This window comes from Protobothrops mucrosquamatus, unplaced genomic scaffold (genome assembly GCF_001527695.2).
Source record: "Protobothrops mucrosquamatus isolate PMUCROS unplaced genomic scaffold, P.Mucros_1.0 scaffold2075, whole genome shotgun sequence".
Taxonomy (NCBI): domain Eukaryota; kingdom Metazoa; phylum Chordata; class Lepidosauria; order Squamata; family Viperidae; genus Protobothrops; species Protobothrops mucrosquamatus.
In genome coordinates, this window is record NW_015388179.1 from 51064 (window position 1) to 67060 (window position 15997).

Sequence of the window (15997 nt, forward strand, 5' to 3'; positions counted from 1 at the left end):
GATGAGGTTAATGTGGTCTACTTAAGTAGGAGACTGAAGTATTCCAGTCTCCAAATTTTGCGATGGGTTTGTTTGCAAGAAAGCTCCAGTGCACATGGACAACTCGACCCCAAGGACCTGGGTTGAAGTAGTTGGCTGGAAACAGGAAATAAATTAATTCATATAAACCTATCACTGGAAAGTGCGGAAGGAAACAATTTACAAGGTAAGGAGACACAGGAGTTTGATTGACCAGAGTTGTGCAAACAGAAGATTAACACAGCTTGGATCCTGTTGTGGAAACAGTCCAGAAAGACCTCGTGAAACTCAAAACACTGGAAAATAGGTAGTCCTCAACTTACCAACATAATTGAGCCCAAAGTTTATGTTGCTAACTGAGTTTTGTCTCATTTCACAACTTTTCCTCCCACGGTTGCTAAGTGAACCATTGCAGTTGTTAATTTAACCCTGTCGTTAAGTGAATCTGGCTTCGGTTGCTGGAATTGGGTATGTCTAGTTTAATGAAGAGAAGGATGAGGGGGGATATGATAGCAGTCTTCCAATATCTCTGGGGCTGCCCCAAAGAAGAGGGAGTCAAGCTATTCTCCAAAGCACCTGAAGGCAGGACAAGAAGCAATGGATGGAAACTAACCAAGGAGAGAAGCAACCTAGAACTAAGGAGAAACTTCCTGACAGTTAGAACAATTAACCAGTGGAACAACCTGCCTCCAGAAGCGGTGAATGCTCCAACACTGGAAGTTTTTAAGAAGAGACTGGACAGCCATTTGTCCAAAATGGTATAGGGTTACCTGCCTGAGCAGGGGGTTGGACTTGATGACCTCCAAGATCCCTTCCAACTTTATTATTATTATTATTATTATTATTATTATTATTATTATTATTATTATTATTATTATTATTATTATGGATCATCGCACAGTCAGCCAGATGTTCAGACTGGATTTGGCATTTTGTCTATCTTTCGAGTCCTTACCCAGGACCTGGGATAGGCAGATGTGGATGTTTGATGGTATTACAGATATCGTCCCAGGATGGAAGCAGTTCCTAGTAAGGCCGCCTTTTGCAATTGACTAATGGCGAATTTGTCAATGCCAATGGTGTTCAAGTGGTGCTCCAGTTGTTTTGGGATTGCACCCAAGGTGCCTATTACTATTGGTACTACCTTTGCTTTGATGTTATTACAGATATCATTGCAGGATGGAAGCAGTTCCTAGTAAGGTTGTTGTTGTTATTGTTATTATTATCCTGCAATGGACAGATCATGGCTAGGATGATGATGATGATGGTGATGATATGTCCCCCACAGACTTTGTTTATGAGAAAATCCCAAAAGGTGTTCACATGATCTGGGGATGCTGCCACTGTCATAAACATGAATCAATTGCCAAGCATCACGTGACCACGGGGATGCTGCAATGGTCATAAGTGTGAAAAGTGGTCCCCTTTTTTCCCCACTGAGGTCGTAACTTCGAACGGTCACTCAACGGTTGTAAGTCGAGGTCCACCTCTCATAACCTCCAGGCCAACGAAGGAGGACATGAGGACCAAAAGGAGGGCGCGTCTGCTCCTTCCCGCTTTCCCTGCCCACATCTGGCACATCTGGAGGCCGGCACGGCAGGCGAAGCGCCGGCAAGGAGAGTCCGCAGAAGGGGCGGGGCTTCGCGGGACTGCGCGCCTCACCTGGCGGAAGAGGCGCAGAGAAAGGAGGCGGGGCCGGGCGGAGGCCCCGCCCCTCAACGCAAGATGGCGGCGAAGGCCTCTCTGCTGAGGCGGAGCCGCTGCCGGGGCTGCCTGCTCGGCGCTCTGCTGGGCGACTGCCTGGGCGGCGGCTTCGAGGCGCGGGAGTCGGTCAGCGCGGCCGAGCTGCTCCGCTTCGTGCGTGCCCTACGGCCGCTGCCGTCGCCGCCCCGGGGAGGCTCAGCCGCGGAGCCGGGCGAGGAGAGCAGCGGCGGCGGAAAGTCGGAAAGCGGGCGGGTTTCGAGTGAGCGGAGCGGGACGGCCTGGGGGATCCAGTGGGTGGCTGCCTCGGGGTCTGGGCTAGATCCCTGGCGGGAGACACCCCCTCTCCCCCAGTTAGGACTCTCTGCTTGGATTACTGGCAGGGATAGGCAACCTTGGCTCTTTTATGACTCGTGGACTTCAACTCCCAGAATTCCTGAGCCAGCTATGCTCAGCATGGCAACCTCTCCCTTTCCCCTCAGAGTGGCTGGCTCAGGAATTCTGGGAGTTGAAGTCCACGAGTCATAAAAGAGCCAAGGTTGCCTACCCCTGAATTACTTCCTGCGCCTTTTACCTTATTATTTATTTTACTTTTGAGTTTTCATTGTGTGTTTCATATTCTTATTTCATTTCCTTATTTTGTTTTTTATATTTTAATAAATAACTTTATTATAATAATTTTATTATTTAATATATTTTTGTTGTTGTTATGATGATGATGATGATGATAATGATAATGATGATGATGATTGTTAGGTCTAAAACTCCTGATTGCTGCTTTAATTCTTGTTCCCTTCCCAGGGTGGGAAGGGCAAGGTGAGATATGGGGGATAGGAGACCTTTTCCAGATGTAAAAGGTTGAGGCTGTTTTTGCTGGCTTCTCCGCTGTTCTTGTAATGATGGGTAGCTAAGAAGGATAAAAGTGTGGTTAAATTTGTGACATTGCATCACCAAATAGGGCCGGGATTGCTTCCTAGATGTGCAAACAGGAACAATTGCTGTGGTTTCTATCTTGCCCAATCAATGTTTCGTACTGTAAATGCTCACCTAAATTAGCAATAACTGCATGTAGAGTTATTGTGACTAAAGTTAACAATATTCATGTCAGATTTGCCAGATTTATGTTTATTAAACAAATTGGTAGATTCATCAATGCGACAACTACCCCTTTATCGACAAGGAGAAAGTATTATACCACTATTAAGAGTGATACTACCATTACTTTATTTACCATAATACTGTTTGAAAATTAGGCTGCAGTTAATATTAGTGCAGTATTGTCAGATTGCATTTAATAAAAAAAATGTTTCCTAAACATCAGCCAAACTTCTGAAAGTATTGTTTTATTTAAATTATTAAATTTTCAAACATAATTAAAATAATTATTTAATATTATGATAATTCAGATATTAAAATTATATGCTTTTAAAATATAATTAAAAGCATGACATAATAAAAGTTCGTTAGATTTTTATTAAACTTCTGGTGTTTAATATGACAAAGTTGCAGCCTGAGAAGAATGAATCACTTCGTGACCACAGTGCTAGAATTAATTTGCCCTCTTTCAATTTTGTTCAGTTTTTCTTTCTGTGGTTCACTTTTAGCAGTTGAGCTAAAGAGAAAAATAATGGCAACATTCCTGTTTATTTTTAAGGTGAGGTGAGGAATAACCACCGCGTTTATGGACTCCAGACTACTTTTCAAGATCCTCGGTTTTGGATAAACATTGTTTTGATCCAAAGCCTGTACGGTTCTCTTTGAATCTTCATATTAAATTCAAGAAGATTTTTTTTTGAAGCGTCCAGACGTACAGAGGCATAGCGATGGGTTTTCATATTTACCCATGCCTCTGTATCCTTGTCTTACAACTATTTGCTTGGTGAACATTCAAAGTTATGGCAGGCCTTCCTGGGGTATATCTACAACCTGGATTAGCAGTTCCAATGACTCCCCCTCACACAGTCATGTGACTGCCTTTCAGGCGCTAGGCAACTGGGTTGCATTTATGACCATTTGCAGCATCCCACGGTCACATGACCACATTTTACGAAGATTTTGCTGAAACCCAGCAAATTTTAAGGGTAATTTTAACGATTGGCCTTTTCAAATATTTTCTTTTAATTTGGTTTTAATGGATATTTATTGTACTGTGGTTTTATAAGGCTGTTAGCCGCCCTGAGTCCGGTGAGGAGAAGGGCGGGGTACAAATTAAATAATTATTATTATTATTATTATTATTATTATTATTATTATTATTATTATTATTATTATTATTATTTCCTATTTTCAACAAAACTGGGCCATAGCAAACCATGGGATTGTTTAACAACTGTGGCATCCATTTAACAACCACCATAAAGAAGATCATAAAATTGGGTCAGTCACATAGCCAATATGCTGTCATAACTTAAAATTATATTGTAACTTAAGTGACTATGTCTACACATCTTAGCCACCGAGTGTCTGCAAAGGGCTGTTGTGATCAAGAAGAACAAAACTGCTGATTCGTTTTCTTTGAAAATAAAATAAAAATGAGTTGCATGCATAGATATGACTCTGTGTATAATATATATTGCTTTTATTGTTTGCTCCCCAGAAATCCTCTGTTACAGTGATGACACAGCCTTGGCCCACTCGCTAGTTAGGTCACTATTGGCCACGAAAGATTTTGATGAAGTGGATATGGCAAAGAGGTAAGGAATGTGGCTCTTTCTAGACAGAGGAAATACTATTGGAGTATCTCAGGGGTAGGCAACCTGGGCTCTTTTATGACTCGTGGACTTCAACTCCCAGAATTCCTGAGCCAGCATGGCTCAGCATGGCAACCTCTCCCTTTCCCCTCAGAGTGGCTGGCTCAGGAATTCTGGGAGTTGAAGTCCACGAGTCATAAAAGAGCCCAGGTTGCCTACCCCTGGTCTACACAAAACAAGCCAGCAGTCAGACCTGCCTCAACTTGGGCTTCTAATTAAAAATGATCTTTAGTTCCATTTGTTGAGAAAGGTGTAGTTTACTAGAAGTCAAGTAAATTACAGTGATGCAAAGACAGAATTGAGAGTTCGCGCCCGAATTTTCCCAGTTAACTTTTCTCCCTTGTTCCCTTCCCATTGTTTATCTCTCATGGTCCAGAGATGTTTGAAAACAGTCACTCTACGTGTTGGCATTCTTCTCCCAGGGAAACGACCTGGATGACTTCCTTGGTTTTGAAAGAAAAGGATTCTCACAGTTCAGTTTCACTTTCCCCCAGGACAGGGCTAGGCAACCTTGGCTCTTTTATGACTCATGGAGCTGGCTCAGGAATTCTGGGAGTTGAAGTCCATGAGTCATAAAAGAGCCAAGGTTGCCTACCCCTGCCACAGGACCTCGCCCTTCCTTCCAGCTTTCCCCTAAGGTTCGTGGCAGACTGGCAATGAGGTGGCACTTCTGATACCAACTGCTTTTTAACTTTATTTATTTATGAATGTTCTATGCTGCCCATCTTCCCTCCAAGCCTGGTGTATTATGCAAATCCAAGCGATTGGGCTAAATCAGCGATGGCGAACCTTTTAGAGACCGAATGCCCAAACTGCAACCCAAAACCCACTTATGTATCATCGGGTGCCGGATGGGCGTGGCCCATTGGGTGGGCGTGACCCACTGGGTGAGTGTGGCTGCGGTGGTAACGGCAGACTGGGTGGGATTAAAAAGTTCAATCAATTCCAACTTTGCGAGATCTTTTTTTTCCCGCGAGAAGTTGAAATTGATTGATTGAACTTTTTTTTTTTTTGCATACAGTGACGGAGGCCTAAAACGAAAAGGTTTTATAAAACCCAGCTGAAGGCCTGGGACTGGGTCGACGGCGCACGTGCCCACAGAGAGGGCTCTGCATGCCACCTGTGGCACGCGTGCCATAGGTTCGCCACCACGGGGCTAAATCATCAAAATCTTAGAAATAACAACGGAGCTCTGAGTTAGTGTGATCCATTCATATCCCCATAGATGGATTAAACGAATCCTTATTGCTTCATCTGTATCCCTTAATTAAGCAGCCTTCTCCCGTTGTTAGTGTCTTGCCAAGCAGACAGAATGTCAATGGACTGTTTTGTAACAAAAAGTCTTCTCTTGGCAGGTTTGCTGAAGAATATGACAAGGATCCTGACCGATCCTATGGAGGCGGTGTGGTGACTGTCTTCAAGAAACTGCTTAGTCCTAAATGCAGAGATGTGTTTGAGCCAGCTAGGCAGCAGTTTAACGGGAAAGGTTCCTATGGGAACGGTGGTGCCATGAGAGTAGCAGGCATTTCATTAGCTTACTCTGATGTTCAAGATGTAAAGAAGGTGAGTTAATTGCTTTAGATGCCACACCAGCTATTTACATGGCATTTTACATAACTGCAATCCTGTTTGATGTAACAAGCTAGGATATGCCCCAGTGGTGGAATTTTGATTTGGAGTTGTCTCTCGATTTGTATCATCATATTAGCTAGTTTGGGAACCACGTGTAAGGGACAGTCCAGGAATTAATAAAGGAGAATATTTGTAACTTGGGGTTGATATGAGGGGGGGCTTGGTGCTCTCTGAGATTGCTTGTTTTCTTACAGACATTTAATTACTCAAACTAGGTAATATCAGTGCTAGTAAGGAATGCAGTTCGTTGTCAGTTTATACGAGGGGATAGACGGGGAACTCATCAAATTTGCAGACACCAAGCTGGCAAGAATAGCCAACACTCCAGAAGACAGGCTTAAGATACATGAGGATCTGGACAGACTAGAACACTGGGCGCTATCTAACAAAATGAAATTCAACAGTAAAAAAAGTAAAGTTCTATATTTAGGCAAGAAAAACCAAATGTACAGGTATACTATAGTGGGTACCTTGCTTAATAGTAGCAACTGTGAGAGGGATCTTGGAGTCCTAGTGAACAATCACTTAAATAAGATCCAGCAGTGTGCTGCAGCTGCCAAAAAAGCCAACACAGTGCTGGGCTGCATTAACAGAAGGATAGAGTCAAGGTCACGTGAAGGGTTAATACCACTTTACAAGGCCTTAGTAAGGTCACACTTGGAATATTGCATCCAGTTTTGGTCACCACGATGTAAAAAAAGAGACTGTAGAAAGAGTACAGAGAAGAGCAACAAAGATGATTAGGGGACGAGTTACAAAGGAGATTTAGACACCTTTACAGCGGTAGGTGTTCATCCAAGATGTTTAACAAATTAAGACATATTTGGGAAGTTTCTAGATTAAATGCACAGTGCACTTTTCCTTAAACACACATTCTGCATATGGCCTTGTTTTTAGGTGTCCATCTGAGAATCAGCAAGCCAAACATACGTGTCAGATGTACATGCCCAATCATGTAGAATTGCTCTATAAAAATAAAAAAAATGATAAAAGAGGATAACGGATGGGAAATAAAATATCAGTAAATAAATAATACAGATTGTAAATAGTACACTTTAAAATTTATTTCGTTGATTAAAGTATTAATTGAATATATAAAACTGTATTACCTTGAGTGAAAATTGTAAACCACTGTGAAAATCTAAATCTTAATACCAGTAGTCCTCAGCGTATGACCACAATTGAGCCCAAAATTTCTGCTGCTATGTGAGACGATTATTAAGTGAGTTAAGTGACTTATGACCATTTCTTACACTTACAACCGTTGCAACATCCCCATGTTCACGTGATCAAAATTCAATCGCTTGGCAACTGACTCGTACTTATGACAGTTGCAGTGTCCTGCCCTAAGTGTGATCCCCTTTTGCGACCTTCTGGCAAGCAAAGTCCGTGGGGAAGCCAGATGCACTTAACCATGTTAGTAACTTAACAACTGCAGTGATTGACTTAACAACTGTGGCAAGAAAGGTCGTAAAATGGAGCAAAATTCACTTAACAAATATCTCACTTAGCAACATAAATTTGGGGCTCAATTGAGGTTGTAGATCAAGGGCTACCTGGACTAAGATAGTAAAGGAAGCTGCCTCTCCACTAATTTTAAGTTTTCCTGTTTTTCTAAAACAGTTGTTTTCTCTCGCTCCAGTTTGCTAAACTGAGTGCCGAGCTGACCCACGCAAACTCCTTGGGCTACAACGGCGCCATCTTGCAAGCCTTGGCGGTCCATTTTGCCCTCCGCGGGGAGTCAAATCGGTACAAGTTTTTGGATCTGCTGATAGGCCAAATGGAAGATGTGGAAGCGGACGATAAGTCTGTGGCTGATGCACACATGTAAGAACAGTAGTATCAACACTATAAGACACGGGGGCGGCGCCCAGAAATATTTTCACCTCGGTGTCAGAATCCAGTTATATCCCATTTCTATCTATCTCCTCTGATCTAAAATCAAATCTCACCTTTCCCTGGATTCTGCCATACTTCCAAAGGGGAGGGGGGATAGGCATGTGGGTTTATTGCTTTCACTTCCTCTATTCGCTACAATGTAATCTTTTGTTTATTGACTCGTGTCTGCTATCCATTACAATGTAACAAATTGCCTCCTGCACTATGCATCTCTCTGAACTTTCTTTTCCCTAACCGGGCAGTGTAATGGAGCCAGATTGATGTTATCTCCCCACGATGAACTTAAACCTGGGGATTGGCCGGTCTGAATCGTCTGGATGAACTGTGGGGTGGGATTTGCTTAAGGACACTTTAAAATAATCGATCTGTAAAGAAATTCTTCAGATCCTGTCTATTATGCGTGCTATCAACTACTCTTAATAAAAGTTCCTGTTGGAAGAACTTGTTTCCAAGAGTTCTGCTTTCTTAAGATGTAGGATAGAAGGTGGTCCTTACACTCTGTCTCTTCTCATCAGGCTGGGGTACGAGGATCGTCCCTTTTCCAAGCGTTTGAAGAAGATCAAAGAGTTTTTGGAACAGGGTACTGTGTCCAGGTCAGACGTGCTACTAGAATTAGGTAAGTGCATTCCTAAATACGAGGGATAGTGAAATTGTTACAAGAAATAATTCGCTCTTCGGTTTTGCAAGAAGGCTGCAGCATGTTTCATAGAAAATAACTGAGATGTGACATCCTTAAATATCATGGTGGACTAATGAACAAAGCCTTAATTTCTGCGTGGGATACCGTGATAAGGAATTCTGGGAGTTGAAGTCCACAAGTCATCAAAGGGCCAAGTTTGAAGACCCCTGACATAATGTGAGGGGGAAATAATGCTAACTCAGAAAGAGCTAAACCGGTGTTTCTCAACCTCGGATAGTTTAAGAGGTGTGGACTTCAATTCCCAGAATTCCCCAGCCAGGCATGCTGGCTGAGGAATTCTGGGCGTTGAAGTCCACATGTCATAAAAAGGCCAAGTTTGAAGACCCCCTGCTACACAATATTTGTTTTTAGGTGGTCTGGTTCACTTTGTGGCAGAAAACTAGACCCGCTCTCTGCTCTCTAGAAGTAATTGAATCTTTTGATTCAACGCAGGCAACGGCATTGCAGCCCTGCATTCTGTCCCCACGGCAATCTACTCTTTCCTGCGCTGCATGGAATCTCACCCAGATGTCCCCGATAGCTACAACTGTCTGCAACGGACCATCATGTACTGCATCTTGCTGGGCGGGGACACAGACACGATTGCAACCATGGCGGGAGCTATGGCGGGAGCGTTTTACGGGGAAGAGCAGGTGCCCCCAAGTTGGAAAGAGAGCTGCGAAGCCTATGAGGAGGCAGAGAAGCTGGCTGATGCCTTGTGTGAACGCTACCACCAGCCAGCTTGAGCCATTAATGAAGATTGGGCATCCGGTCACCGGGTCTGCATTTTGGCATCATGTTCCTAAGGATGTGAATCGTCTCCACCATAGTAAAGTTTCTCTTCCCACCCCCCAAAAAATGCCCAGGCCAGGGGTAGGCAACCTTGGCTCTTTTATGGCTCAGGAATTCTGGGAGTTGAAGTCCACGAGTCATAAAAGAGCCAAGGTTGCCTACCCCTGGCCCAGGCCATCGTGAATGGCTGCCTGCCAAAGATTTCTGCTGAAGCCGCATGTTGAAAAGTGCCCCTTCTTTTCAGCTGCACGGTCACTGTTGACCCATCATTTCCTCCTGGCTGTTTTGTTTTCCTAATTTTGAAATTTTTGTAATTACGTCTTAGTTAGAATCTAAATTCTCTTTAGTTCGTCGTCCCGGGCGTTCTCTTTGCAGCAGATGGGCTTCATGAGAGTTTGCCAAGCAGATCCTCACCCCAGAAGAACTGAGATGGGCCAAAGTTTGGACAAAGTCAAAGGACAAAAATGTAAGTTTGCAATTTAACCCAGCTATTAGATTGAGAGTCAAGCCGAGCTGCACAAGCTGCTTCTATGGGCAGTTGGAACATGTGTCTTTGGTTACCAGAAATGGATTGAATATAACGCTGACAATAAATTGTGTGGCTTTTTTAACAACTAAGGTGGATCCATGTGTCTCCATTGGCCTCATGAGTAGAGTAAGCAACTATAAGTTGAGCCAGGGTATTTTGTAACACTACTTCCTGCCCAGTCAGTCCACCTCTGATAGTACCAGGTGTATAGGAGGGTGTTGTTAATAGAGATATTAATCCCATCTCTGCAAACACTAATAGCCGCCCAGAGTCACTTCAGTAGTGAAATGAGTGGCATATAGATTTAATAAACAAATAAATAAATAGATACTAAGGCATTTATTGTAGTATAAATCAAAGTGCATCGGATGCGCTGATAATGGAAGTCAGGAAAGGCACACCTTCCACTACACAGGTGGTTTTGGAGACTCCTAGAGTGCCAGTTTTGTTAGGCCATAGCTCCTGTTAATCAAGCTTAAGCATTTGGCAGCTGAAAAGTGAAAGTCTCGTTAGCAATCAGTCCTACTTGAGGTTAATATCACGCAGGGCAATCAAATTAATAAGCAGTTAAGAAACTATGGGGAATTTAACAAATGTAATTGAGGCTAATGGCACACAAGGCAATCAAATTAACAGTTAATAGTCTCTGGGGAGTTTAGTAGAGCCATTTCAATTAGGGAAAAGTGAAGGATTCAAGGGAAGGAGTTGGGAAGTGATTTATTTTACCCAGTCTTAAGTTATAGAAGGGAAAAAAGGATAAAAGCTCAATTGCCACAAAGTAAGCAAATCTTATCGCTGCAGTTGAAAAGACAGACATGTATACAGTTTGGCATTCATACATCGATGCAGGCTAAATTGGACCATTGATACAGAAGCACTTTTGAAACAAAAAAAATAACTTCTGGAGTGAAGATGGAAAAAGGAAAATAAATCAACCCACTCCTTACCAACACTGATGAAGTTACCTAGTTGGGTAATGAGACGTCTGCAATAAAACAATCCAGCTCAGAGCGCACTAAGCACAGCCCCAAATTACCTTTGCTTTGCAGCCGTGGAGTGCCTAAGCACAGTTTTGGTCCTCACAGATTGGGGTTGGATGGATCCTCCAACTGTCGTAGAGAAGAAGGATGGGGGATCCTCTCAATGGAACAAAGCCACAAAGCTTTGGCTGTCCTGGGCTTCTTGAAGTTGGGGATCTAGACCCCTTCAAAGGATGAACATTGGTGTGTGGCTTACCTCTCCGATTCTGAACGTATCAGATGAAATGGGCTGCTTTGAGGAATAGCTGCAACCAAGGCAATGTCAGATAAGAAATCTCAGCCCGAGACAGGGACGAAAATTGAGAAAGTGTTACCAGACTGGATCCTCTCTATTTTTTCTTTAGGACAGTGGTGGCGAACCTATGGCACGGGTGCCAGAGGCGGCACTCAGAGCCCTCTCTGCGGGCACGTGCGCCGTCGTCCCAGTCCTAGGCCTTCAGCTGGGTTTTATAAAACCTTTTTGCTTTAGGCGTCTGCCGCCGTGTGCAAAAAAAAAAAGAGGGTTCAATCAGTCAATTTCAACTTCTCGCGGGAAAAAAAAGATCTTGCAAAGTTGAAATTGATTGATGGGAACTTTTTAGTCCCACCCAGTCTACCGTTACCACCACAGCCACGCCCACCCAATTGGCCACGCCCACCCAATTGGCCCACACCCAGCCAATGGGCCACACCTACCCGGCACTCAATGATGCATAAGTGGGTTTTGGGTTGCAGTTTGGGCACTCAGTCTCTAAAAGGTTCGCCATCACTCGTTTAGGATAAAGGCAGGGAGGGGAGAGGCACCGTCAGAGTTGCAGGATTCTGTTACTGTAGCCCTATAATCAGAGCTGCTTTGCTGTAGTAATTAAGGCCCTGGACTAGGAACTAGGAGACTGTGAGTTCTAGTCCCACCTGGAGCACAATCCAACTGGGTGACCTTGGGCCAGTCCCTCTCAGCCCTGGGAAAGAAGCAATGGCTAAAATCTTGCCAAGAAAACTTGCAGGGACCTCTCCAGGTAATTATTGCCAGAAGTCAAAATCGACTCAAAACCAAGACAAAATCCCTACAATAAAAATAATTTTAGTATTCAGGACTTGCGGGTCTATCTGGAAAGGCTGACATCAGGTGAAAAGGGCCAGCTCTTTTGGGTTGGGATGCCCAACTTAGCAAGATGGCTTTAGGGCTGTTTTCGGCGTCTAGGGAGGCAACACATTGGAGAGGCCAACTACTACGTTAGGGGTGATAATATCAAGTATAGTCCAGGAAGACCTTGACAGACGTTTGCCCATTGGAGAAGGAGGCAGTGGCTCACAGCAGCTGTTCTGAAGTCCAGTCCATGTCTGGCTTCAGATGGTTCAACATGGTTTCTCTCCAGGATGAGCAGAAATTTGGCAAAAACCCACCCTCTCGAGTTACGTCCAGTGAAAAGGGAGGAGGAGGAGGTCAAGGGGAATTAAAGAGAATGACTCCGTCTCTCTAAGTTTCACTACAAAAAGAGAAGTAATTTTTTCGGGGAGGAAAGTGTCTTCTAAAGTCTGGTTTTCATAATAATTAGGTACATCTGGGTACCCCCCTGGTTTTTTTTTTTTTTTTTAGGTGGTCAAGAGAATCATAAAGAGATTTTTAAAAAATGGGAAAAGCCAGACCAGGTGTCTAGATTTGGCTTCCTCCTGGCTCGAACAAATTAATTGCCAAAAAGGTGACGGCCCTGAAATTGTTTTTCACTCCTTGTTTTGATTAACCAAAAGAATTCCAAGGACTATCCCAAGCGTGCAATCAAATCTGGTCCTTAACTGGAGAGATAATTGCATGCCTGTGGGCTTAGAAGCCATCTGCTTTTTTTCTTTCTTTCGCCACGTATGGGCCTAAAGGTGGATTGCTTTGTAGACAAATTGTCAAGATAGGTACACGTGTTTGCAGGTGATTACTGGAAATACAAATCTCTGTAAAATAAGATTTATTGAAGTTGGATCAAATACAGTCAATTACTTTAACTTCGGTTCAGAAGTGAAGGCCAGTTTCTGATCACAAAACAAGAGTGCATTTCAAAACGAATTTACTATGAACAGTGCATGTAACATAAGTATTTACAAAACTAAACAAGAAAAAATCCTCTATATAGTAGAAACAAAGATACTAGCACAATTTTTTTTCTAAAGGATATCCCAATGGTATATGAAGATGCACGTCGTAAGGACGTTCCAGGCCTGCAGTTTTCAGCTGACTGAAACTCATTTCCCACAAGTTCTCCCAAATTGGGAAAAACCCAATCTTTTCTGACAAAAAGATTAGATACTGTATATGTCAACAAAGATAAACTAAGGATGGTCTGCTAATTAGTCTCTTCAGCCCACACTTCATCGTCCTGTATGTGATGGCTTCCTTTTTTGGGGGGGTTATGTTTATTATGCATACATACAGAAGGCCGTGCTTCGTATGGGAAAAAAATAACCAGGTTGTAAAACTTTGAAAAACTTTTCCCTGTTTTTCGAATTTGGAGAAAATGTTGTCTACTGACTTTGCTTTGGGTCTTGTCGGCACACAAATGACAAATACAGGTAGTCCTCGACTTAACAACCATTCATTTAGTGGCCATTTGAAGTTACAGTGGGACTGAAAAAAGTGACTTATGACCATCTTTTGCATTTAGGACCATCCCTAATGGTCACGTGATCAAAATACTTTAAATGCTTGAATGCAACTGGCATGTATTTATGACGGTTGCCACGTCCCGGGGTCATGTGATCGGCTTTTGCAACCTTCTGACAAACAACGTCAATAGGGAAGCAACATTCACGTAACAACTTAACAACTGCAGTGATTCACTTAACACCTGTGGCAATTTAAGGTCGTAAAAGGGGGCAAAACTCCCTTAACAACTGTCTTAACCTCAGAAAATTTGGGGCTCGTTTGTGGTTGTAAGTCAAGGACTACCTGTATACATAGGAAAATGGATTTTATGTGCAGTAGAGCTATGCTATAAATAAATGATATTCCGGGCACCTAAGAGCAAAAACCTGGATTTATATGATTCTCTTCTGCTCTTAGACTACTTCATTGTTTCCCACTTCAATGTATTCTCTTTGAGTGAATGGGGTGATGAGTAGGATCGAAAGGCTGTTCCCCACAGGAAAATACACTTTAAAACAAGACCTCTAAAATTCAGACTTTAAAAAAAACAAGCCTTTAAAATTGGCCTCTGAATATTAGGCAGGGAGAAAATGTGTCCCTGTGGCTCCTTCAATTTTACACCCGAGGGCAACCAAGGTGAAAAGGTTGCAAGTACTAGACGCAGGGGTAGTCAACCTTGGCTCTTTTATGACTTGTGGACTTCAACTCCCAGAATTCCTGAGCCAGCTTAGCTGGCTCAGGAATTCTGGGCGTTGAAGTCCACGAGTCATAAAAGAGCCAAGGTTGACTACCCCTGTGAGTGTGCCATTAGGATTATTGTCAACTTCAGGAATTTAGAAAATAACCAGATGGAATTAGAATCATTAGCCTGTTCTTTTGTTGTACCTAACCAGACAAATCAGTTCAAGGTTGCTTTTTTTTTCTTTTCTAAAAAGGATTAAAGGAAAAATAAAGACAGTTGGTAGAATATTTTAAATAGCAGATAACCCAAATATTTTATTCCCCAGCATTTTTATTTTGCTGCTCTTTTTACAGTCCAAGGCATGTTTTTCACTCTTGTCAACCTAGAATGTTTGTCAACAAATTCAGCCTTGATTGTTGCAGTTGAGTTGTTCAAATGTACAGTATATGTTTATAATAAATTTGAAAAACATACTAAGTTGCTCTGGCCATTTCTGGATCTGTAAAAAGAATAGTTCATCAGATCCAACTATATTTTCCATCATTTATGCAAAAAGGAATCCTTAGCGTATTTTTCACGTGCAATTATTGCTTCTGATGACAAAAACCCTCTTTTTTGTATTTAAAGGGTACAAATGGCTACTTTAAAAAAAAAACTGCAAAAACCCCAAGGCTAAACTTCGCACCTTTTTAAAAAGGATATTGCACTACTCAAAATATCTTTTAAAAGAGCTAATATTAAGAAAATATTACTTAGCACCATTGTGGAAATTACACTGAAGGGAAACCAAGAATTTTACTTTAAAACAAAGATATCGTATATTTTATGGAGTTTGGTACGGCCACCTTCGTCAACAGTCTGCAGGTCCTGAGGAAATGTGGTAACAAGGTGTTTGAACTTAACACAATTCAGTGTTAATTTTTTATATATATATATATATAAAATTACCAATATCTGCAGGGCTTTAATACTCAGATAGTTTTGGGCCACGGGATTCATAGAAGCATATTTAGTCATTTAAACTACTGCTTTGCGTCTGATGGACATTTGACCGGTTTATTTTACCCACGGGCTATTAAAATGCACGATTTAAGGAGTCCTGCTTTTTTCCCCCGTTGATTTTAGAAGTCTCTGTATGGCTTTGAAATAAGAGTTTCTTTGCCATCCCTTTCCCCATAAAACGTCGAATCCCTACGAACTTTCTATGTGTCTCGGAACGCATTTTCTACGAATTTCGTTTCGTAAAGTGTTAAAGTATTAAGTGGGAAGACCCAGAAGCAATACGGAGTCCGCTGCTGACTTTAGTGTAAAATTCTCGATTTGTTGTCTTCTGCCACGGAAATTCGACTAATTTTTTTCTTTTCTTTCTTTCTTTTGGGTGTTACGATAAGGTGACTGTTGTTGGCACAGCTTTCCCAAACCCTTTCTGACTTTCGAGGGCCCCGAAGACGTGACGGGCAGCATCTGTGGCCTTGCCTTGCCTTGCCATGCCGTCGTAAGGATAAATCAAATTCCGAATCCCCAGACGGTCCAGCAGCAACGGTTCTCTCTCCCGGATGCTCTCCTCGGCTGGGTCAAGGTGATCGTGGCTCGCGCCATCCTTCCCAGTGACTTTCCTATTTTTTTATTTTTTATTTTTCAAAAAAGACAAGTTTATGACTCGA

At 42.5% G+C, this 15997-nt stretch overlaps 1 protein-coding gene across 1 annotated transcript; it reads left to right on the forward strand.

Moving 5' to 3' along the window:
• The first annotated feature begins 4254 nt into the window (after positions 1–4254).
• ADPRHL2 (ADP-ribosylhydrolase like 2) lies at positions 4255–9528 on the forward strand. Its single transcript, XM_015824007.1, has 5 exons — positions 4255–4412; positions 5825–6032; positions 7744–7928; positions 8516–8616; positions 9133–9528. The coding sequence occupies exons 1-5, from the start codon at positions 4270–4272 to the stop codon at positions 9423–9425; spliced, it is 930 nt and encodes a 309-aa protein (XP_015679493.1). The 5' UTR covers positions 4255–4269; the 3' UTR covers positions 9426–9528.
• The last annotated feature ends 6469 nt before the right edge of the window (positions 9529–15997 follow it).

Coding starts and splice junctions, on each gene's coding strand:
- ADPRHL2 (XM_015824007.1), top strand. CDS start 4,270: ATGACTCTGTGTATAATATATATTGCTTTTATTGTTTGCTCCCCAGAA. Junction 4,413..5,824: donor GAAGTGGATATGGCAAAGAG/GTAAGGAATGTG, acceptor TTCTCTTGGCAG/GTTTGCTGAAGAATATGACA. Junction 8,617..9,132: donor AGACGTGCTACTAGAATTAG/GTAAGTGCATTC, acceptor GATTCAACGCAG/GCAACGGCATTGCAGCCCTG.